Source organism: Puntigrus tetrazona, chromosome 6 (assembly GCF_018831695.1).
Source record: "Puntigrus tetrazona isolate hp1 chromosome 6, ASM1883169v1, whole genome shotgun sequence".
Lineage (NCBI taxonomy): Eukaryota > Metazoa > Chordata > Actinopteri > Cypriniformes > Cyprinidae > Puntigrus > Puntigrus tetrazona.
Genome location: NC_056704.1, coordinates 24,613,798 through 24,640,328, shown reverse-complemented (window position 1 = coordinate 24,640,328; position 26,531 = coordinate 24,613,798). Strand labels below are relative to the sequence as shown.

The window sequence follows — 26,531 nt, the reverse complement described above, 5'->3', positions numbered from 1 at the left end:
TGAATCAAACAAGTATAAAAACATTTCATATAAAGTGTTTATAATATGCAGTGTTATTATTCAGACAGGTTTAACATTTTTCATCTATCTTCAAACATAATTATGTTTCCAATTTTGGGGGCTTCAAATATCAAGATGACTCACACAAAAAATATTGTAATTCCCATATATGGGTGGGTGGTTTGTTTTATGGCTTGTCTCAATTAAAAAAAAGTCCCTATGGAGAAAATGAATGGCACAAATACTTGTTGAAAAAAAACTGCGCTGTTGCGTTATGAAGGAGGAAAAAACTGCTTGAATGCAACAATGACAATCCTATAAAGACTTTTGTCTTATTAGTCACAGATGTTCCCAGCATTTGCACTTACCAGATAACAGCCGAACCCACAGTTCAAACTTAACAGTAAAAAATGAAAAGAAATTGGAATAACCCCTAATTTTGAAATGTATAATAACCTTAATAAGCAATGTCATGTGGCCAGCCATTACCCAAAATACTCAAGAGACTTCCGCTTTCTACTCGACTTCTTTTTACTTATCTTAGAACGACGTCATTAAAACCATCTGCAGGCTTTTTCCTGTTAAACAACTCTTTTGGAATCATGAAACGATGGAGTTTGTGGTTTTTCTGTTAAAAGTAATGAAATAATGGTCGCTGGCCGAGGGATGTAACGGAAGAGAGAGCGGAGGGCAAAACGAGTCACATCCAAAAGGCAGCAGATTGTTCGTATTAAATCGTGTCTGCGATGGTGGCTCTGGGTGCCATGAGGTAATGCTTTCTGATTGTAACAAGAGTTCCGAAGGTTGGGAATTTGGAAATAATAAATAGAGAGCGGGAGAACAAGTCGCCATACCGACAGCGGGCTCGCCAATAACAGCAGATGACTGTAGAAGTCCAGCAAAACTGATTAAAAATAAGTGACAATTTTTCAGAGGTCTTTCTGTGGTTTACGGTTAAACTAATAAAAGCCAACTGTCGGGAGATCGCATTGAAAAAAAAGCCATTGGCTTGTAATCACGCTTCTTGCTTGTCAAAAGAATCTATAAAAAGATTTAACGCAAGGCCTATTTTGCACTGTTCGATGAAAAGTTACTAAAGCGTGACTGCCTGTGTCCTAGTTACAACGTCTTTGCGCCGTGCTCTACTGCTCCAATTATTATTGCTAATGGGATGGGCGTCTTTGATCATTGGTTCTTGTGATGAGAAACAACACGCTAGGGCCGCCGTTTTAAACTAGTGAGTCGCGCAGAGTCAGGATGACAAAATAAACCGGCTTATCAACTTTTAAACATGTCTTTTGTTGCTGACATCAAAGGACGCGCGCATCTGCCACTGGTAGAATAGCGTGACATCCTCAAAAATCGCCAACAAAACTATGCAAGGTGAACAAAAACACGACCCAGACTGTGTCAAATTCAGTACAGAAGAGGACGAACTTGGAAAGTGCATGGTGTGGAGAATAACTTGGCCGCTGAGAGCATCAAACCATGACAATTCAAAAGACATTTTGAAACTCCATAAACTCAAAGTAAGAGCAACGTTCTGTTCACTCTTCTGTTCTCTTTTTTTTGAAGGAAAGTGCTGTTATTATATGTTGTTACATGGAGGCACTAAACTGATCAGATTTTAATGTTATTATGATGTTACAAATTTATATTTTAAATAAATGCTGGTCTTTATATTCATGGAAGAATACTAAAAGTATAATTTTTAACACTAATAATTAAGGCTGTCAATCGATTAAAATATTTAATTGCGATTAATCACATGACGTCATTATTTAACTCGAGATTAATCATAATTTAATTGCACATTTTAATCTGTGCTAAATGCACCTTAAATGAATCATTTTCAAGTTTTCAATACTCTTAACTGACATAGGCATGGACAGATATGGATGCTTTAATATATGTTCATTATTATTTAAACCATAGTTAACAAAAAGCATCCGAGGACCAACAGAAACCATTACAAATTTTTTTTTGTAGTGTTTTAGACATCTTTCCAGTACAATTTAACATCCCACCAATAGAATCCATCACATACCAGTAGACACCACTATAGTTTCCATTAAAAAGCAATTCCTATTATAACCATTAAAACCCATTATATTTCCTATTGTTTTGGGTAGGGTTCTATTGTTTTTTTCAGCAGCACGAAGACTATGCAAGCTATACTTCCATTCAAAATTAGAAAAGCATTATAATTAATGAATAATTAAAATGAATTTGCGTTAACTTTGACACCCCTACTAATAATGTTACTCGTGTAGTAAACTGCATGTGATTTCCGAAGGATCATGTGAGTAATGATGCTGAAAATTAAAATAGTAAATTGATTTCTCAAATTGCAATAACACAATTTTTTTTAAATCAAATAAATGCAACCTTGATGAGCTTAAGAGATTTTTTTTATACCAAACATTTAAGTAGTATAGTGTGCAGCTTATTCAAACTATGCAATTTTAGTTGTTGGATATATATATATATATATATATATATATATATATATATATATATATATATATATATATATATACACACATGCATGCAGATAAAAAAGAGTTTGGTTATGAAGCACAAGCAACAATCAAAGCCAATTAGAGACAATGTTGGCCTGCTTGGATTCAGACACAAATCACGGCATTTAGTCCAACAACACTAATATGTTCTGAAAAACGTAAAACAAAGACTCAAATCAACTAGACTTGACATTCACAGTCAACTGGGGTGGAGTGATCCGTACATGGCGGTAAGTTTGCATTTTGCAATCATGCATTCGCAGAAGAACATGTTTCTGGCTGGCAAACAATAATAATAAAAAAAGTTATAATAACACAATGCCAAAGTAGAATTGATGTGTCCAAACCTCAGAATCTTTGTGGGTTTGTCATAATAATTCCCTAGTAAGGAAACAATGTGAACCAACTTCTTAAACAGACTGATGAAATCCAGCCTTCGATGCAGAAATTATAAAAGTACAAAGATAACATTCCACACTTAACAGCGGCGAAAAATCCCCTCGGGCCGCCAGACAACTGACATTGCTTCAGATGTAGCAGAGATGCTTTAAAAAAAAGTGTTATTGTATCTCATTACAAAAGTATTCTTCACACATGGTAAGGATTTGCGCTATTTATAAGAGTCATTATTTGATGGTAGTCTTTCCAAACCATCATAAAACCCCACAAAATGAAACTACCTCTTACGACCGCGCTGGTACAAGCAAGTCTTCCAGAGTACAGTAACAGACTCAATTCACTAATACTCACAAAGAAGAGTTACGTCAGGGCTATATTTGCCCTCTTATATTCCGGACTACAGACCTCCGCTCACAAGCTCCATTAGAAACATACATTACAAGTCACTATATGAGCTACAGCTGTCTAATAAAACCTCAACATCAGCTAGGCCCACTGACAAGGGGAAATATTAAAAGACATTACATATCTATAAGGTATTTTCTATGGTATCTGTTTTCAAAGTGTGAGTGTGAGGTCCTGAAATGAATCGGATCACATCCTAAAAAAAAAAAACCTCATTCTGTTCATGCACTTATTGTTCACAGCAGGTCAATCAAACAAAAAGGCGTTTATTGTTCATTTGTGAGATGCAGTAAATACTCTTTACCTTCGTTGAAACCAAGTTGGACTTAAAGTGAATAAACTCTTTTATAAGTTGAAGTCATTTATGTCTAAATGTTCTTGGTATTACATTATTTAATAAAAAAAAATACAGATAAATTAATTAAAATGCTTCTGTTTAAGTAAAGACCAACATCTGCTCTGTACTTTTTAAAAAATTTAATAAAACGAATAAGGGGGAACGTATTTTATAGAAAAGACCATACTGAGGTCCGCAATCCTGCAAGGTCGAATGTGTAAAATGTAGTTTATAAGCTAGCTGGAACAGACTTCCTCATTTATTTTATTTTTTTTTTTTACACTATTTTTGCAAGTTATGTATACATTTCTGCAGGTGTCCTGTAATTTTCTGTAACCTGACCATGCCTACTTGCGGGTAAGTTAACATCAGAAGCAATGCGGTAGATCTGAGGTGGAGTTTAATGATGACACGGGTCTATAATAGAGGTTTATACGTTTTCAACCGTAAATGTTTGAGAAAGTGAAAACTAAAACTCTTAAAAGAACAGTTTCTCAAGTCGTATGAAGAGTCTCTTACAATGCAGTCCAACACAAATCTTAAAAATCAGCAGGACGTCCATTGCAGGCATAGTGTCTATCGTTTTGTTGTCATAACAACATAAAAACACACAGAATTCACAGAACACAAATATAATAGAGAAAATGTTTTAAAGTAGGCTCAGAATGAGAGTCCAGACAGCTGATAAAAATTTCACAATATTAAAAAAAGTCATAATTAATAACGCTTTCTCCAGTAAAGAGTCAATCTTCCATTGTCCTGAACTGACTTCACTTATGTATGGCACTTGATCTGTGCATATTTCTCCCTAAATTTACTTTTTCAATTGAGAATATTATTTATTCTCTTTTTAACGCCATGCTATTTCACGATGATCTCCAAATAAATTATACAAAAAAATACAATTACAATTATCAAAATGTTATAAAAGACATTTCTGATGTACACTAGACAACATTTCTCAAAGTAGATGCGCACTTTCTATAGTTGGACACACCTGTCTATTTACTCTAAAATCCATTAACATGTTTTACAGTCATTTCAGTTCGGTAAGACATCACGGTGGTTCTTCAACTTTCAATAGATATCCATGTATAAATATTGTAAAATACTTTTCAATGGAGAAAGCATTAGTTTAAAGAAAGTGAAGTTTAGATTTATGTAGATTACTTGGGGATTATTGTATTGTTTTATTGAGCTGTTTGGACTCTCATTCCGACGGCACCCATTCACTCATTGGTGAGCAACTACGTTTCTCCAAATCTGTTTTTTACGAACGCCAACTCATTTTGGATTTACATCTTGGATGTCCTAAGGGTTAAAAACACAAGTTTTCAGCAAGTTTTTATTTTTGGATGGACTAGTCCATTAAGTGCACAACGGAAACTGGACAAAAGAACAAACATCACAAAAAGTTTTGGTCTGGGGCTTTATTGATTTAATTTATTAAGATGCTACATAGTCCAACAAAGTTGGGGTTTCTTTATATACCATTATAGACTACTTGACTAGGAATATCAACCTTTAATTTTCATCTTAGACTCATTATTTATTTATTTATATACATACAAAACGGTCACCTTCATGTTTACATCATATGTGAAGGTTTGGGGCACTATAGTAAGGTTTAGGTATAATTACGAGCCAGCTGATTGGCTGATAGGCCCCCAAATCCCTCCCTCTCCATGGCAATCATACTCCTTGGTGAACTATACATAAACCGCAGTCCAAAAATCACTATACCCTGAACATCTCCTAAAGTTACTTACAAAGCAAAGTTTTGCCATTTGACAATATCGTAAGCTCCTCTGTTCTTAGAAATCCAATATCAGCCAAAGATGATCAACTGAAACAAAAGCTTCTCAAGGAGGGGGGAGGGGGCAGAAGATAAACATTAAAGAAAAAGACACCCCCCACAACACCAAACTATGACACAAATACATATCAGGTCACAAAATGGTCCCCTGTAGGAAGAGTCTCTTTTCTGATGTCATTTCGGTTATTTCACAAAGATCAGAGCATTGTGCATGGGAAGATGACATTCTTTATATGTAGTGCATTTTAATATAAACAGTTCTGTGCAATAAAAGCTTTATTCATAACTTAAATCCAAACAAAACGACTAAATTAACATCAGAGGACAGCAAAGAAACAGAGGGCTCAGGAAAACAGTGCAGAAATGTCAGGAGTGTTTTTTTTTTTTTAAAGCCTTACGCTGCGAGATAAACCAGTGTTGTGTACATTTCAGACCACCGACAAGGCATATCGAAGCCATGCATTTATCTGGAAATGAGATGTAGGCTTGGCATGGCTAAAATACAGGTTACAATACTCACACGTGTCAGTTTTTAAGGGAATAGTTGGCTCAAGGATCAATATTTTGTCAGCGTTTACTCCCCATGATGTTGTTTTTGGGCTTTCTTCTGTGAAACCCAAAAGGAGATGCGATGCAGAATGTCCAAGCTGCTCTTTTTCGTTAAAAGTAAATAGGAATTTATCATAAAAAGGTCCGTAAAAAGGACAAAAAGCAAGCAAAAAAAACCCCACCATAAATGTGATCAAAACAACTTGTGCACTACATGCTAAAGCCATACATAGCTGTGTAGAAAACAAATCGAAATTTAAGCTTTTTTCCACTTACAATTAGAGCTCTCAAATATCAGTGTATTCTTTCACACAGTGATCCAAATCTCATCAACATAGAAATCGTCTGTAGAAATCACATAAATGTATCACACTGAATGCCAAATGTAAATATGGGCTTTTTAAATGGCTTCAGACAACTAGAAATACAGCACAAAAGATGTTTAATGATACTTGTATGGTGCTTTTTCAGTCTTGGCAGCATAAATCACCATTTACTTCCCTTTATATGGAAATAGAGCAGATCTTCCTAACATCTCCTCGTGTGTTTCACAAAAAGAGCTGGAACAATGTTGACATTCTGACAAAATGTTAAAAGTCTGGGTTAACTATACCTTTAACTACTTTAACTGTTTTTTTGTAGGGTAAAGTGAGAGGGGGTCAGTGTTTACGGACCTGATGGTAAACTCTCCTCGTGGCATCTTCAAATAGAAAGTTCATAGGGAGAGAGACCTTCAACCAGTTGCATGTACATGGTGCATCAAAACTTACAATTAGCAGCTGCGCTATCACTGTATATAATGACTTGATCAATAAATTAACTCCGGTCTACAGGCAGCAGAATGGAAACAGAGGTGTGATAAAAGGGCCCAAAAAGGACATTTCACCTATGGAGCAGCTTAATAAAATATAAAGTATTTTTTTTGCTCTCAACAGAGCCATGCATTCAAGCACATATCCCTTACCAAAAAAAAAAAAAAAAAAAGACAATAAAGAAAGGTGAAAAATCTATTCTGATTCTGACAGGGAACTCAGTTTGTGCAAAGCTTCATCAGAAGTTTTGGTTTCAGAGACGTCAGCCCTGCACCTTACCGAAAAACACAGCAGTTCACAGAAAAGTATTGGTTTGGAGCAAACGAGTAGGTGAACGGCCAAACGGTTTCACCAACACTTCCCCAGTAACAGCAGTTCGAAATATCTGTCACTAACAGTCCGTTTACTTGCTGTCACTTTAAGATGTTTGAATTCCAAAAATAACCCGAAAGTCAAATTGTGTCGCCCGAGCCACTAAAAAGTAAGACTTTGTGGTGGTTTTGGCATTTGTACGTCAATTGATGGCTGATTGCAAGTAAAATAGTAATTTTACAAAAATATGGATTTTAGTGACGTTATCTCGTTTGCCGAGGAACCACATGTTCCGTGGGTACTCAAACCTTTCAGTGGGACTGAACAGAAGTGGATGGAAGATTTCAAAAGCTTGTTATTTTAACACCAGTGTGACTGGGGAAGATACTAGAAGACTTGTTTTTATCATTTACAGTGACTGAAAATCTACACGCTGAACTTCAGTGAACTGCTGCTTTAATGCAGATGGGTATGCATAAATTAAATGCACATGTGACACTGTTCAAAGACGTTTAGCATTTGTACACAATTTCAATTTGCTTCTGACCCACTGAGGGGAAAAAGAAAAAAAAAGTGATAAAACAACATTCACTCTACCACAACTCAATCGCACATCTGGTGTTAGAAAATCCCTACGACATTTTTAGTGGTTAAAATCTATGACATTTGTTATCCATTTGAACTTGCATCAGAAATGATTAAGGAAGAGGGCCAGAATGATTTCACAATTTTGAGGCAAGAGCTGTGTCAGATTATTATTCTTCTTCTTTTTTTTTTTTTTTGGATTTTTTTTCTTTGCACATAACATGATGAAATTCCTTGATCTCTTTATTAAATTTACACACCTCGCTAATCCAAAACTACCCAAATGATATGGCATTCGGATTAAACAAATTCTGCATTGGTTACTTGTCTGTTTTGTTTTTGTTTCATCCGCAACGCATGCTTGTAGCGCTCCCTTCTTGGATTTTACAAGGCCAACTTGCCTACGATGACACCCACGACAAAAAACAGCACAATTAGAGCGATCACCCTGGTGCTCAGCCCTTCCTCCTTCACTCTCACCGCTGGAGATGAGTGCGGAGCGGACATTACTGTGCTCTTCCTCATCCGCAGACCATCATCTTCCTGCTGGGGAGGGGGATATGGGTGGGGAGGAGAGATAAAGATAAAGATAGTTAGACGACAAAAATAATCTGGAGAGTTATGAAAAGCGCTTTTGGCCCTGTGCTTGTCTCATTAAACAAGCAGCAGTAATGGTCCCCAGCTGCAGCTTCACACAGCGCTGATGAGTAAGGCCAGGTTATCTTCAGTTCCGTCTCTCAGTATGTTCAACATCCTGTGGCCGTTACAAATTTAAACAATATGTGAACAAGAGCAAAAGTCATCTGCTCTATCAGTATGGCAGTTCTGTATTGTCTTTACCTAGAGAGCAGGGTGGAAGATATAAAAACGGAATTCCTTAAAGGAACAGTTCACCCAGAATTTAAAATTATGTCATTACTCAACCTCAACTAGTTCCAAACCTGTATGAATTGTATTTTAGTATTATATTTTTCCTGCTATGGAAGACAGTGGTGACCCAAAACAGCCTGGTTGAATTTTTTTTTTTTTCTTTCCCAAAACATCTTCCTTTTGTGTTTGACAGAACAAAGAAATTCATACAGGTTTGGAATTATTCGAGGACGTGCAAGTTACGAAAGAAATTTAATTTTTGGGGAACTATTCCTTTAAAAGGCAGCCTGAACACTGTCATGAAAAACTTAAACACAACAAAAACATTTCATCAGAGGAAGATGAGACAAATTTCTGTAATTAAATTTAACACGGCATTTAGAGTAAGCGCACTCCTAAATGCCACTTTCAACCTTTTTATTTTGTCTCAGCCTACTGGTAATTTAGCCATCATTTTCATTGCCTCTAAAATTAAGTTAGTAAATGAAGTGATCATAAAAGAACTGACCAAAATGCATATGTGAGTAAAACCCACATATCGTTTCTTTTTCCAGTCATTTATTTATTTCAAGTATACTCAATCAAGTATACTCGAGATTGCTCTTCTGTCTACACATCAGATTTTTATCTATAATCTATATTTTAATGCTTTTTTTGCTGAATACAATTTATTTAATGGTGACAGTAAAGACATTTATAATTTTATATTTAAGATAAAAATAGTGCAGCGATATCTATTTTTCATAGAAAATTCCGCAAAACAAAAATCTTCCACAAAAATATTGAGTAGTACAACAGTTTCTTCCAAAAGGTTTCTTCCAAAGTCAGCATATTAGAATGATTTCTGAAGGATCATGTGACAATGAAGACCGGTGTAATAACACTGCAATTCATCTTTGTATAAAAGGGCTTAAATACATAAAAAAAAATAATAATAACATTTTTACAACATTCCTATATGTTTGATCAAATAAAAGCAGAGTGTATGAGTGTTAGGAGACTTCTTTCAGAAACATTATCAAACTGTTACCTCTCCCAAACTTTGCTGTTGTGTGTGTGTGTGTGTATATATATATATATATATATATATATATATATATATATATATATATATATATATATATATATATATATATATATATATATAACAAATACATTCAGTACAAGTGAATTTTGAGTTGCAATATGTTTGATGATATTTTATGACATTTGTGAGATCGCAGTTAGCAAACATTACTCACCCTGATCTGTTTGTTCTCCTCTCGTAGCCGTTGCACCTCCGTCTGCAGTCTTTTACATTCCTCCATGATCTTCTTCACCTCTCCATCATCCAGACTGGAGACCATGGACTTCATAGACAATGTGGATGATTCCGACTTTGAGAGACTGGAGGATATCTTATTGCTTTCCATTTCATGCTGTGGCCACAATCAGGTTCACACACACACAGAGAGAGAGACTCATCAGCAAATGTATCCATAAAAGAGCCAAGAATCTGTTTTGCTTATTAGTTTTAAGACAGGGCTTCATGCCTGCTGTCTTTGTCATTTCATAAACTGCCTAGAGCTCAGCGCTAACATGAGGAAGAACATAAAAACCCATCCACTAACCGTTTTCTCATTTTCAGCGGGCATCTCAAAGACACATCTCAGCTTGGAGTCCATCAGATCCTCTGGCTTGGCGTCCTTCCACTGCATGAGAGAAGAACATCACATGTAAACACGCGCATACATACGATTATACACCAAATAAACACCTCATGAGCTGTTTACAAACCATAGCGACCTGTGTACATACACAGCGTTTTCAGGCTCATTTCCGATACGAAGGCCAGGGAAGATTTTCCGAAATAAACTCAGTACTACAGCATATTGACAGAAAATGGAAAATATCAAATGCAAACTGATCCCGGTCGTGGACGGTATTTGTCTTAAATTGTCTATTGAGCGAGTATCAAATCAGTCACTGTAGTTTTATCTTAGAAGAATACACAGCAAGCGGTGGGGCAGTTTGCTCGGTTATGGAGCTGAGCTTTAGAGCCATCAACAGGAACAGTGGAAATAGCTCAGGACAGTAGCCAGATCTCTGCTCTACATTTTCTTTCCGCTTCTCCATTCCTGACGTTTTCGTAACCTATTTATCGTTACATCTGCACATGCACACACATTTTCAGTATGCTCTATTTGGGGCGTCACTCAGAAAGCTTCAAAAGAGTTATGAACATGAGATTTGGATCATACTCTTGGGCCCCGTCAAACACCGCTGGAGTTATATGACATCTGTTTGTATTACTTGAACAGAAAACTCACACCATGTTGTTGCTCTATGCTGGAGGTTATCATAATATTATTGCTCTCTGGCACTGTAACACATACTGAAACACTAATATAATGCAAAATACTGTTTTATGACCAGTTGTGTTACTGTAAACTAAAACTATTACAACTATTTTTTTTGTTAAAAAATGTAAACTGAGAGAAACTAACTGAAATAAAAGTTACTGTTATGTTATCTTTCATGTTGTTAAAACTAAAAGAAATTAGTGCTGTCAAATGATTAATCGCATACAAAAATTTTGCTTACATTTGCAATATATAAATGTACCATATTGTTGTAATAAAAATAACAGTTAATTTAAAATACTAATACATATTATAGAGGTATATAAATAATATTTTTATAAGTTCACCATCTCTTAGCAGTTCTGTACATGCATATATAATTCTATAAATACATTTTGGTTATAGATTTAGGTTTTTACTACCTTTCATATACAAGCTTCACAGTGCTACTGAAAAGGAGCATACGCAACCAAAAGGAAATGCTACTAGCCTTAGCCTTGAGAAAGCAGGCGGAATGAATCCGTACTCACCACTCCCTCAGTGTCGGTCATGTCAGGCGGAGCCAGCAGAGACTGTACCATAAACTTGTGTTTGCTCTTCTCATTCGGATCATAATCGAATGGTTGCAGCATCACTGTAAATGCAAAACGAACACAAAAACATACTGACCAATTAATTTAGCATTTTCCAGACTTTTATTGGCAAGCTATTCAAAAGAGAACAGGAGACGAAGAAGAAGGAACCAGTTTGGGAAATCCAGATCCAGATTTGAACCTGTGCAGCCAACATGAGCAAATAAAGCCAAGCCAAGGCTCCAACATAATTTAGTATTTTAAGAAATAAGCACAGAGTAAAACTGCATTCTATTAGCATTAGCATGAGACAAATGCATTTCAACAGTCCAAATGTGATAAAACACTTGGGTGTAGAACATTACTCTCAAACAAAAAGATTTAGCTGTTCATTGCATATAATCCCACTACAAACGTTGCTGATAAAACTTCGGTGACCCCTGAAGGGTAATTTTTCTTACAGCTCCTAAACAGTGTTTTTCATGTTAATAATAACACATTCAGTCTTTAACTCAAACCAGGTGTTGGTGTGAGGAAGTTCACGTCTACAACCCCATCAGCACCATCCAAAAGAAGAAGGCCATGTTATTTGATGTCATTCCAACGCGCAAAAGCTAATTTAGAGCCGTTACTGTGATTTACAATGATCACTTTCTTATGCCTGGCGTGCAAGGGCTCTGGCACGGTTGAGATCGGTACTGAAGGCCGATTTCACCCCCATTGGCCTTTTAAAAAAAAAGACACAATTTGGATTCCAACAGGGCCTCTTTTTTTTTTTTTTTTTTTTTTTATAAACATTGGGGGTGAACGTGTGCGTGATTTTGGAAAACTGCTGCAAAGTTTCATTAAAAACAAATGATCTCTTAATTTCAAAGACTCTCTCAGATGTGGCTACCGCTGCCGAGCTCACAGAAGGTGCACGCCAACTCCCCCGCGAGTTAAAAACCTCATTCTGGTTTCGTGTGCCATTATGGCAATCAAGCACCGCCGATATTGCAAACTGGAAACAGACTGCTGAGACAGATTGGGAATGTCCTGTTTTGTCGGTCCCAATCTTCCCGACAGCACTTGAAAGAACTGTGTTTCACCGTCATCACCAAGGGGGTATTTTTACACGTATCTACAAAGGAAGAGGGTTTAAATGAGTCTTGACATGGCTTTATTTGTACAGCTCACATCATTAATATTTCTGAGGAAAAAATTGCACTGAGCAAATATTCAGATTTCTCACATGCAACCGTTGCTAACCTTGACCCAAGAAGTCTGTTCAAGTTCAAGCTATGATTTGATGTTGATGGTATAGTGATGTTATATTACTATAAGGACACACAGGCTTTGTTCACACTGCATATAAATCTGTTTTGTTGTCAATGTATAAAACAGACTGTCCACACTGTCATTTTGTAAACCTGTGATGTTTGATTATTTGATTTATCTAGTCTTGTAACTTTGCAAAAGGACACATTTCATTGATCAAAATTTACAGTAAAGACTTAAATATTCAAGCACATTCTGTTCTTTTGAGCTTTGAATTCATCAAAGGATCAAATGCATCAGTTTTTGAAAACTAATGCTTCTTAAGCAACAAATGAGCATTTTAGAATGATTTCTGAAGAATCATCAAGTCCGACATTTGAACTGTAGTGTATATGGGATAATATGCAGATCACAACCAAAATGACAAAAAACGATTAGATGCAATTACATTTCAAACCACATGTATATTTAAAAAACTGATTTCCTGCGTTCTGATGTTCAGACTACAAATGACTGATTTGAGTCAGACACACCAGGAAAAAAAATAATAAAAAAATCTAATTTTTGCTGCCTGTCTAAACAAAGACTGTATAGTCTAAGAATGAAGTGTTCTCATTCTTAACAATAAAATGGGCGGCTCCATGCTGACTGTGATTGACAGTTCTTTCTGGCAGTTCACTACTGACACAATCCAACACAAGCGAGGCAGTGATTTAATGATTATTACAGGAGGGGTGCATTCTTTCTTTAACAAAGAACATCTTTATGCGATGCTTAAATTTGCAAAATATGGAAAATGTTAGACTGAAGAAACAAAAAATATTTTTAAAAAACCTGATTAGCAATACAAATAATAAATAATTTAGGTATGCACACTGTTTGTTAGGAATCACTGTGCATGTAAAATGGAATGTTCATGTACGGAAAGGTTCTTCTAAATCCTTTTTTTTTTTTTTTTTTTGAAAGAAACCACGTTTGGCACAATCTCTGTCTTTTACACAAATTTTATGAGTTGTCTGCACATGCTGTTCTTTCTTTAATTCTTAGAACAGAACAATTTCTAAATCACACTGAGCTTGTGTGGTCACCGCTTGATTGGTCATCGTTGGGGACGTTGTCTGGGGGCAGGACAACTGCATAAAATGTTCCCTGAACCATGTGAATTCGAGCGACGGCTGCGGTCATCTCAAATAAAAAGTACAACAAAACACCTGACTGCAAACAATCATTCCTCTGCGTAATTAACTGGATCCCTTGAGATAAAAAGTGAACAACTCCATTAATTATGAAACATGACCTCGGAATCCCCTTGGCAAAGACTGTGAAGCCTTAATTGAGAGAGGGAGAAAATGTGAGGAAATCCAGACAACACTAATGGTTTACAAAAAATTTACTTGACTTCCAGTTCCAGAGTCAGAGAAAAGTATTAACAAGTAGGTATAATCAACATGTAATATTGGTATTATCATGACAAGATTAAATGGTTACTCTTGTAAAAGCTTTGTTCATCTTTGGAACACAATTTAAGATACTGGGAAGCTTGTAACCCTTTGACAATGATAAATGATATTTACCTTACAATTTACAATAACAAAATTATATGTAAAGAATAAAATAATTGCATATAGAATTCCACACACTTCTAACACTGCAGAAGTGAACATATACAGTCTAAAGGACTCGACAGAGGCAGAGTTTCTTCAATTAAAATAGATTCATGTGGGATTCAGAGATTGAAGTTGCTGCTTTTGAACTGTAGACGCATAACTTCAGACCCCAGACTGACAGTGATGTCTGAGAACGGGTGGAGACGTGAGGCTCATCTCACAGGTCTGGATAAAAGTCAAAAGCGCATTAAGTGAAATCCATTGTGCATCCTCTGCGATAAACACACCAGGGATGAGTTAGCCTGTCAATGATTCAAACACCAGTCAAGGAAAACTGTGTGAGTCAGAGCTATTGTATATATTGACGGGGAGCAGGCATCTCACCATGGAGAGATATCCCAAAACATTGGAATCAACATGGAGTAATGAGAGCAATTTAAGAACGTCTGTGAGATTCCAAGAGGCTCTGAGATTTCAAACGAGTTGAGTTATTAGGAAAACTCTCGAAGGTCTCAGACACCAACAACTGCTGTTACAAAAATATCTCTCAGTTATGTAAAGGTTTCCGTCATACACAAAGAGCAGTTGGATAATAGATATAAAGGTGCTGGAAATGTCTCCTTCATATCGCCAACCACAATGTCTCACAGGAGATGTGTGTACTCCAATGTCTTTACTCTGTAAAGCTAATATGTAAAACTATTTTCAACTTAGCCCTTTGCCACACACAAAAATATCATAGTCAACAACAGTCACCGTTTCTCTCTCTCTCTACGTTATATATATATATATATATATATATATATATATATATATATATATATATATATATATATATATATATATATATATATATATATATATATATATATATATATATATATATATACACATATAGGATGCAATAAACAGAGATTGATAATTTTACAGCACTATATTTAGGTTTTCATTTTAATTTGTTAATGCATTAGAAATTTTGTTTTGTGCTTCAGTCATTTTTGCACATTTTTATATATTCTTATACAACTATATTTTTATTTGTTTTAGCAATTTTAGAACTTAAAACTTATTTCAGTTAGTTATTAAGGAACATTTTTTAAGGAAGTTTTACGTCTAGTGTTTTTGTAATTAAGTAATTAATTAATCTGAAAGCGTTTAGCTTTCTTTACAAACAACAACACTGCTTCATTTTAACCTACTCCTGAGCTATTGTGATTTCTAGTATTTTTTAAATCTGTCAGTTATAGTGTTTTCTCAGTCTTCCCTTCAAAAATAACAAAGTGTGCGTTTCTGATGATTCCCTAAAGCTTCACACATACAGACGCATCACCTTGTTACCAAAACCAGGACGTTTTTTTTTTTTTTTTTAAATAAATAGATAAAAAAAAGTGTCTGCAAAAAGGGGTAACACTTATAACAGGTACAAGAGTCTGGATCCACACCGACAGAAGTGCCTACAGATACAAGTCAAGCTGTCAAGCTCACACAAACAGACTTCCTGTGACAGATCAACAGAAACAATCAGATATGATTCAATATTAAAGCAATCCTTTTAAAAAAAAACCTAAATATCAACTCTTATCAACAATTATTTAAGATCATACGAAATTCAACTTTAACACTTGGTTCTTTGAGAGACTGCTGATGGTTTCATTCCAAACATTTGTGCTCTATGGCACACAACACTAACATCATCAACGTCAAAGTGGTTCCTCTACAACCTACAGACTTGGAGCAGATGACTCATAGCACTGTATTTCATGTAACGAAGCATCTGCAACACTTACTAAGAGAGTGCATGTAAACCAATAAATGCAGACAAAATGCGTCAATTTGGGTAATTATGTAGCAAGCAAAATAATATTAAAAATAACAAATAATATGAATATATAAAGAAATGTATCATTTGAATAATAGCTTACGCAGGGAAAACAATCATTAGTGCTGTCAAACAATTAATTGCGATTAATCACATTCATAAACGTTTTGTGTACATATGTATGTGCACTGTTTATTATGTATACATACAATATTATTTACAAGTATATATATATATATATATATATATATATATATATATATATATATATATATATATATATATATATATATATATATATATAAACTCAGTACAAACTTATTTTGGATGTAATTTATCATTTGACATCACTAATAAATATAAATAATATAAGTACAAACAATACAATAATGTCTATAAAATAATAATAAAGATCAAATAATAATGTCTATCATTATAATGCAAAACAATATTATTAATATAAACAATACTGTATACATAAAATTATTACTTTTCATATGTTATTATAATGTGTAAAATTTACATTTATTCTTACATTAATATTGAAATTATTATTGCTGCTGTAAACTGAAAAGAACCAAGAAGGATTTAAAGGTAACAACATTCTTGTGATTTTGGAAGCATTAAAGAATCAAAAGAGAACGATGGTATCAAAATGCTAATTGGACAAATCCTTAAAAGCTCACATTTCAAATCTCAAACCGTCCTTTACTATGCATCACCAAATGCTTTAAACTTTGCAACATGTGGGCTTTGGTACTGGTATTTGCATTGCTAGAGTTGAGGCATAGCTTTAAAAGGCGTCATTTATTGTGAATAACATCAAAAAGACAAACGAGGTGCATTTACCAGAGACGTTGATCGAGGTTCCGGCATCAATCACTCCGCTGTTTGGCCGCACACAGTATCGGCGCGGTGCAGTCGTCTTTACTTTAAAGCACACATTTCTGTCTGTGGGGTTAGCAAGCTTTAGGGTGGTGGTCACCACATCTGTAAATGGACCTGAGAGGAGAAAGAGAGGACATTACTGTACATTCAATACACACTGAAAGGATTCTAGGGCGTACAGTGTGGCAGTGAGCACATTCTTATTCGGTTTCTAGCGTGCACAAACATCTCAAACTGATCAAGAGCAATATCTGCAGCCAGACTGCTCTAAGTGACCACATCGATTTACAACCTTATAACCGATTTCACCCCACCTAGACATAACGATTCGAGACAAATCAAATTAGTGGCACATTACAAAATTAGCGATACATCAAAGGCCACAAGACCACGGTATTGTTCTCAACCCTGGCACTCGCTTCACGCTGCGGCAAAGAATAAGACTGATTTTCAGGAAAAACAAAAAAACAAAACCCCACAGAATTTGTTCTGCCAAAGGCTGATGCTAATCAGTCCCCATCAGAGAAGCAAACCATTTAAACGTCTATGGTAATAAACAGAGTGGAGACCTAAAAACAATACGGTGATGAGAGAGAAGATTTTTCATGTTTCTAAATTAAATGCTCACAAAAACATTAAAATATGAAATAATGGTTTAACATTTTACTATATTTTATTCCTGTGAAGCAAGTATTTTTAGAATTTTAGCAACATTACTCCAGTGTTCAGTGTCAAAATAATTCAGAAGTTCTTCTAATGAGCCATTTAGCTGCTCCAGAAACATTTCTTATTCTTATCGGTGTTAAAAACAGATATGCTGCTCAATATTGATGATGAAAAAAAAAAATTAAGAATATTAAGAATCGTTTGAAACCTTTTGTGACATTATAAATGTCTTTTGATCAAATGCAAGTCAGAAATCTTTCTATTAGTTTTTTCCAATATTCGTCATCCTTTCCTGTCAAAATTCTTGCTAAGGAGGCAAAAACGCAGAAAACTGAACCTGATCCCAATTTTTTTCATGACAGACGAAAGTCAGGCAGTGTGTGAACATGATTGACAATGCAAGATTGTATTTATTAGCAAATTTATATAACAACATGCAAAAATACCAGACCAGATTTTCTCCATGATTTTGTCAATCAATTTCTGATAAAACCAAGTGCCATCCGACATAGCAATAACATAACGCAGCGTAGCATGACATACATGCTTCTGAAATTAAATCAGTGATCAAACATTCCTAATCAGAATGAACTGAAAGATCAAAACATTGATGTGGCTGTTCAATCCTCTGTTAAAACAAACAAAAAACCTAATAAAAATGTAGAAAAACAAATAAATTTAATAATACTATAAATATGTTTGTAGCAACACTATAAATCTTGAAGGCCAAAGAAAACACTGATAAATTTGTTTACCCACAGCTAAATCTAGATAAATGGATAACATATGGTATGACATTATATTGATAGTTTTGAATGGCAAATGATTTGATTTCCTTTTCATGGTGCAGCGGTTTCTTCTTAAACAGGAAGAGCAGATGAAATCTCTGACCATCAAGAAGATAATTTATGCTGCCAAGATTTTTTCTTCGTCTAATGTATTGAAGTCAACATAAAACAGCATAATAAGCAACATTTGTTATTAGCATAATGTGACATATTTCCATGTGAAACAGAATTTTCAAAAAGTAGCAGTTACTGTGTTTTAATGATCTATTACAAAGGTAGTGAATGAGATTGTGGCTAACATAACCAAAAATATGCGTTTAGAAATTAAACGGGGTCATGTTTAATTTCACGTCGGCTTCATACATCCGTCTTAGACATCCCTCGCTCTTTGTGATGAAGCAGCTACACACATCAAGTATGCAACACCTCATCTGGGTTAATTCTATTAAACCAGTTAAATTATTGAGAGGCTGTGACACTTGAAACCCATACTGGGCCTTATGTTGTTTGAGCCTTTATGTTGTGTGTGACAAGGAAAAGACGCAGATGAACTAAGTGCCTTGGGCCTCTAAAACCCTTTAATACAGGCAAACATTGCACAATGCCTAACAATGGACTATACTCCTGCGTGGCCAAAAGCCTTGTGCTCCATGTCATTTCCATTCACACAGAACTATATGGAGAAACTGATACACTTAGGGAAGAAGAAATTGCACAGCATGAGTCATGCAGAAAAGCATTTTTCTCTGTATTAATTTAATTAAGTAAATCATAACGTCACCAATCAATATCAACAGCTTAAAGGAACAAAACACTCAAATTATGAACAAACCAGTGCTATATTGTAGGGATTGGCATCGAGTAATTTTGAAATTGGTTATCAGTTAATAAAAAATACAATAATGTTGTAATAAAAAGACAACAAGTATATATATATATATATATATATATATATATATATATATATTATATATATATATATATATATATATATATATATATATATATATATATATATATATATATATATATATATATATATATATATAAATAAACATTTTTAAAAAATGCTGCTATTAACTAACATTGAGTATGTTATAATAAATACCCATATGGTCTCATTAGATGAATAGATGTTCAGTTTAACCTCCAGAGTCAGGCTGAGCTTCAAGAAAGTTGTAGGATATTTTGCGGACACAAAACATGTTCCCTTGAGAACCGTAAAAAAAAAAAAAAAAAAAAAAATTACAAAATCACTGTACACATCATTTACCATTGAAAAAGTTTTTCTGCCAAACAAGGTACAGCAGCGGAAGAGCCTCGAGCGATTATGCGTGCCTTTCGTACGGCTCGGAAATACTCGACACATCTGTCTGCAGTGATGCAGCGTTCATCTGCACGGAGAGATACTTGGCATCCACACGTGTGCAGATGTGACTCGTCTTTCCAACTCGGCATTTCAACATCTGCCTCTCATTTACACCCTGCTTTATAGCCCTAAAACATATTTATTACAGGACCGTTTCATGATCATTATAATAATTCAGTTAGTCAAGGTCTGAATCAATGAGCACTTATGTAATTTGGCCACGTAGGTCAAGGTATTAGCAGGCCAAAAAGGTGTAGCCCTGCTAAATCAAACAGACATCGCAGTATTTTAACAGCTTTGCCACATTACTACTACAACTGGGTCACCTTAAATTCTCAGAGGGATCAAACTGCCTTTTATACTTCCATATAATTATTGGCTGGTGCTACTTCCTGAACTTCACAAATGAGTCTCAGCTTCAGATGCTTTAAATACAAAAATGACTGGACAGTTGGGTTGTTACTTGTGGTTACCTGCAACTCCAGAGCATCACAGATTTTTCGACTGTAGAGGGCAGAGATTGAGACATGAGGCATGGTCTAATTCTAATTTGAATTAGAGATGAAGTTGCTGAGGCAAATGACCTAAGGGTGGAAAAGCCATGTCCAGTGCTGAGTAATAAATTAATTTAATAAATGCACTTTATCTCATTTATAAAACATAAACCTGTAACCGTGCTTTGGACTACACCTAACAACTACACAGTGGATTTGAGATCTCCACAGCTTGATTAGAATTCCTTAATGTAAAGTTAGCTAATTGAACTCTTGATATAAACAAGTCAAAGCACTGTTCTCAAATGAGCAGTACGCACTTTTAGCTTTGATTCAGAATTAATGCTCATCTTACAATTATTATTTTTTAATTATTTATAATTATTTTATGCATGCATTAAGTCATGCCAAATTAAATGCATGAATAGAACATGCATTTTTTTAAAAATGCATTCAGATAATAAAAATATGCATTCAGAATTTCTAAAAACTGCATTTAACTTTTCTGCCATGTTTATGGGGCTAAGATAAAATGCTCATCCAGTGCACACGCAGGAAATATAAAATTATGAAGTCTTTTTTTTTGAGAGAAAAAGTGAAGTTTATGCTTATTTAAGAAAAAAAGAGAAGGAAAAAAGTTTCCAAACTGGCTTGAAAAACAAGCTCGTTCTATTTATTGTTCTTAATCCAAATCATATTTTTTTCTTGATTTGACATAAAACTAACAAAATTACATATGATTTCTGTCCAAACACAGGACTAATGCTATTTTGCTTTTCAAGTAAATCTATTATTTCTCTTATCTTTTATGGATAATGGAAGTCAAAACAAAAATAGTGAAAATGATTTTTGCAACACAGTTCATATAGCCTTGTGTGGGGTTACCTAAGGTTTTTTTTTTGGGCTATTCTAGTGTATTACATTCATTGTCTGATTAGAATGCAAAAAATAATAATAAACATAATAATAAATAAATAAAAACAGCGGACCTCAAAACCTGTCAGAGCACATGAGCTTGACAATAACATCATGCGACAATTTCCCTGTAACTTTGTACTACCCTTTGAATCAGGACAATTTTAGAGAAGCATTTTAAAACTTGCCATGTTCCACAGTAGAACCGACTTGGTGTCTTCTTCCTCAATTTTAGTGCATGATTAAAAACCAAAACAAAACCTGGAAGAGAATGACACTATTGCTGGCAAACTCTTGAATTACTCTACATGAATAAGCATTCACACGAAATGACCAACACTTGAAACAGCATTGCACTCACTTTCAATGATTAGGAATTAACCAAAAACTTCATGGCTTAGTTGAAAAAATCAGTAAAAAAAAAAAAAAAAAAAAAAAAAAAAAAAAATTGTACACAGGAATATTATTGCGCAACAATCAAGATGAGCTTCAAGGCTAATGAACGCATAAACATTGCACCTTTTTATCGCTTGGTCTTCCTTTGGTCGTGTACGGCTTGTCAGGAACTTTGTATGTGTGCCGCTCTTTTCAGTTTATTCATAATTTATCGCTAACATAAGACACCCTTTAGACAGGAACCACCAGATTAAACAGTTAGTGATAAGTATTTTGACTACAAACTAAATACACTGGGGAGAGCAAATGGCATTGAGAGTTATCTGGCATCGATGTATATCTCCCGCAGCCAAGAACATGTCTAATGTCACCTCACAAGCTGCTGGTGTGAACAAGCAGTAGGAGAGCTGCTCTCATTTTTGAAACGTCTAAACAAAGAAGAAAAAAAAAGACTATGGCGTCATTAACAATAATACCACTTACAGCATTTGGTTTACAAAACGTCCCACTTAACCCAAGACAATTCACATGGTGTGTTCTGACAAATGACTAAAAAAGGAAGACTTTATGGAGAAGGAAAACTAATTCACTAACATAGCAAGTTGATTTGCCCAACTTTTGAATATATTACAGGCAGTATGACAAAATTATTTAATTTTGAATAAAAATTTTAGTTTTTATTCTGTTAGACAACCTTTTATGGTAACATTTCCCTAAAGTGCCTCTATTATAGATTTTAAAAATGACCTTTAATATGGTGTGTAACCTAGCTCTAAGTGAATGAAAACATCCTGTAAAGTTTTAAATCTGGCAGTTATTGTAACTCAAAAAAGAGTCGACTCTGAATCATTGAAACGAGTCATTTTTAAAACGAATCCCAAGCCGTTACATGTTGATATCAAAATGAAGCATTAGCATATTACCCGTCCACTTGTTGGTCTTTTAGAGTTGGTCTGAATGAAAATACAAATTCACTCTTTGGCACTAGGTGCCGCTTTTAAGTGTTAAATGCTCACAAACACTGCTTTAAATGAAATCAACCAACCAACCAAGGAGTTTGGAAAAATTAATTGTTGAATTAATTGTTTGAACATAAGTCATTGAACAAATAAGGCAAAAATAAATGCATAAGACAATTAAAGTGTTTTTTAACTGCATGTCAGCCTGTTGTTTGGGACTCCCAAATAGGAGCACTTTAAACACAACACAAGTGAAAGATATAAATGTTTTACAGAATCCCAAGCAGAATAGCATAAAAGAAAATACCCAGGAATGAGAAATCGTAGATGAGAATGTAATGAACCATACAACAATAAAGTGAGAAATATTTCAAGATATGACATCAACTAGTGTATAACATACTCTTTTCAGAGGCTGGAAAAGCCACTTTTACTCATACCCAGCAATGCATGAACTAATATTATGTATAGCTTGAATGCAATACCAGTCGTTTTGTATAAGCTTCAGCCAAATGAATGAAAGTAAATTTAAAGTTGAGGTCACTACAGCTATGAGCTACCTAAAATTCACTAATTTACTCATATCTTTCCAAAACACTGGGATTTATTTTCTTCTGTAGAACACAAAAAAAGTTTTGAAGAACGGTGGGAACAAAACGATATTGGAGCCCACTGATTTCCACTGTATGGATAAAGAAAACAAACCAACATTTTCCAAAATATCTTATAATAACATAATAGTTTTGGAATGACTTGAGGGTGAGTAAATGATAACAGAATTTCACTTCTGATTGTATACACAAGGGAAGGTTACATGAGAGTTGTCAGCACCTCCACAGTCCTGTCAATGTAAATGTAATGTGTGCTGTGCCGCTTATGACGTTCACAAACTATCTGCAAATCATTCCGAATGGGTCGTACTAGTGGAAATGTACAGACTAACCAATTGCATACCCACTCAGACATCTGAGGAAGAAGCCATTTAAGCAAGTCCACTTCCGATCTGGAAAACACTGTTGAAGTGTATACAGAAGACTACTGACTAATGGACTGGTTATTACGATGAATAATTTATAAATAGTTGTTAATACTAGCAATTATTGATTGTTGGAGTGTAAAGGAAAAATGCATACGCATTGATGCTAACTTGATTTTAAAGTTGAGACGAAATCGATTTAATGATAGATTTGAAATGGATGTATTGGAAAAAAATGGGCTGGGGACTTGGTTCATTCATTAAATGTTGATTGGATTTTGATATATCGGGATTGCACTCAAAAATGGAGTCAAATGAACATTACAGCTTACAGCTAAATGATAATATATACATATGAATTGTGATCATATGATCAATAATATGCATTTATAAAACATTTAAGAAATTGCCTACTTCAGTAAATGCTAGGAATATACTATAAAACACAATATAGCATTGGTCTGATGTCGAAAGCAATTGGTGATACCTATACCTTTTATGCTAAAACTGGGCAAAGAATCACATGAACATGAACCAAAAGTCCCAAACCTTCCACGCATCTATGAAATGGCAGTTTCAATGAAACATTGTTTTCACAAAAAATCCCAACATTAGTCATTTTACCACATAATTAAAATAATTATATCTATGTCAGGTGGAACTATGAACCGTAGCAGTAAAATAATAGTGCAAGTGTCAATTTTTTTCACTGCTGCTAGAGACTTCCTGACTGGATGGAGCCCCAAGGTAGGTATCAGTGTTGCCAGATTTTGCAAGAAAAAGAACACGCTACCAGTTCTGACAAATTAAACCAAAAATAGTCAACTTGCTTCACCAAAAGTAACCAAAATACGCGGCCTTGTTGTTTTTGCTTACGATAGGAACTATTCCTCGTTCAGTTCATCTGAACATAAGAAGAAATGAAGCTCGACTTTGACAGCTTACTCGCAGCGGTCATTCAAACTGAGAAATGAAGCCACGAGAAATACCACGTTAAATAACAACATACACTTTGTGCACAAGCTAAACAATGACATATAAAAAAGTCTCAGTTGTATTCAGGAAATAATTTCACAGTAAAACTGAACAGGCCGTTTTTATAAGCGACTCTGTTTAAAAAAGCAACGCAGTTTCGCTAATAATAAGCGGACATGGCAACACCGGTTGCACCGATTCATACTAACCGAATTAACCAGCCCACCAATACAGCCTGTATGTCAAGGCCTAAAACAGGCTAGCTCGAGCTAACGTGCTTGTCAGTCTTCTGCTAAAACCAGTTAACACTTGATTAACCCGTCACTGTCACGCGAAGGGCATTTAAATGAGAGCCCGGAGTCTAAAACGATTCACCATTACGGCGCTGCGCCATATTATTATTATCACAAGGACTGAGGCCTGCCAGAAACGCCACCTCACCGCCTCTTTCTGCCCTTAACCCCTACAAAAAAACGCGTCGGCTGACCCTCCCTCTTCGCGCTGGCCGTTACAGCCGCCGGTTCACGGCGGTGTCAGTCTCTCGGCTCACCTCGGAACCTCAGTTCGTGCTGCGGTTCAAGAAGCAGGACCTGCTCTGGCCTGGCCATCTCCCTCTGCGCTTCAAACGCGTCGACTGCTGCGCTGACGTCCGCTAGAAGTGACGGCGACGGGCTTGACGGTTGAGGCTGTCGATGGGGACTTCTGTTACATTTATTGAAATAAAAACTCCACAAGGCAGTGGAAATAGCTCAGCGTTACCCGATCCACTAGCGACTGTTGTGATGCAGCAGGAAGGGACTGTGGGAGAGAGAGAGGCTGGCCGTGACGTCACTGCCCCTGCAGTATGCACGGAGTAGTGGCGACTGATGCGAGGAGAAGGGTGGGGGTGGTCTTTATGGGTCATCTGTCTTCAGCCGAGTTATGATAACTTCTCAGTGGTGCTTCCACATACGTCTGCATACGATGGCCACTAAAAATTACGCTATTTTGCAGTCATTATTTTTAAACGCTGCTATATATTTCACGTGACTTGTTAACAAAAAGTTATACTCAATAACGGGTTAGCTGTTTTAATAAACTGTTGTTACACATAATATAATGAACATATACTGTATATATATATATATATATATATATATATATATATATATATATATATATATATATATATATATATATATATTTTATTTTAAAAAGTTGTACTTGTACAATTTGTACGTGACAAATAAAAATCCTGAATCTTAAATATAAGGGATGTTAAAAATAAAATAAATATATGAATAACTTTATAATACAAAACAAATATATGTGTTAACTGTTTTGATATAATAGTAAAAACTATTACACAATATATTAAAGACAGTAATAAGAATACACACACACACACACACATATATAAAAATCTAAAATCTTTAAATCTCTCTAAATCTTTTTCACTGTTTAAATTTTAACCTTATATTTAAGGTTAATTTTCATATGCATGAAATCTTTTTGTACCTCAAAAAGATATTTGACAAAGCAAAAAAGTTTAAAAGGTAACTGAAAATTGTGAAATATATTTTAAATTATATACTTGCAATAGTAAATTTATTTTAATTATATTAATAATATAACACGTTCACACACATATTTAGTATAATTATAATCATTTAATTGAAATGCACTATAACTGGCACAGCCAAAAAGGTTTGAAGGTAAAGAAGTCGCATTTCAAATAAACTTTCTTTTGTTTTCCCGGAAAAATACGTTTAATAAGTTCTAAAAGAAAATTTCATTCCCCTCCCACAAAAAGGCTATGTTTTAGGCCAACGTTTTTGACTTGAGAATGTGTTTTTAGTTTTTGCTTAATCGAAACGTACTGGTTGCACGCAAATAATGTTAGAGGTGAAAATCTAAGTCTG

The 26,531-nt window shown here is 34.9% G+C and overlaps 1 protein-coding gene across 2 annotated transcripts; it reads right to left on the bottom strand.

Moving 5' to 3' along the window:
• Nucleotides 1-5,078: 5,078 nt before the first annotated feature.
• Nucleotides 5,079-25,485, bottom strand: vapb (VAMP (vesicle-associated membrane protein)-associated protein B and C). 2 transcript variants are annotated; one of them, XM_043241661.1, is made up of 6 exons: nt 25,181-25,485; nt 17,054-17,206; nt 11,480-11,583; nt 10,218-10,298; nt 9,849-10,025; nt 5,079-8,280 (listed from the first exon to the last, which is right to left on the bottom strand). In XM_043241661.1, exons 1-6 carry the CDS (start codon nt 25,236-25,238, stop codon nt 8,122-8,124), a joined length of 732 nt encoding a protein of 243 aa, XP_043097596.1. In that variant the 5' UTR covers nt 25,239-25,485; the 3' UTR covers nt 5,079-8,121. The 2 variants fall into 2 exon arrangements, with proteins under 2 accessions (XP_043097596.1, XP_043097595.1); XM_043241660.1 differs by having other exon boundaries at nt 5,079-8,283; nt 25,181-25,483.
• Between the last annotated feature and the right edge of the window lie 1,046 nt (nt 25,486-26,531).

Bases quoted from the DNA above. Each gene is read 5' to 3' on its own strand.
- vapb (XM_043241660.1), bottom strand. From the start codon at position 25,238: ATGGCCAGGCCAGAGCAGGTCCTGCTTCTTGAACCGCAGCACGAACTG. The intron at 10,026-10,217 runs GTTAGTGGATGG...TTGTGGCCACAG, and splicing joins CCGCTGAAAATGAGAAAACG to CATGAAATGGAAAGCAATAA. The intron at 8,284-9,848 runs GTGAGTAATGTT...CCCCCTCCCCAG, and splicing joins AGGAGAACAAACAGATCAGG to CAGGAAGATGATGGTCTGCG.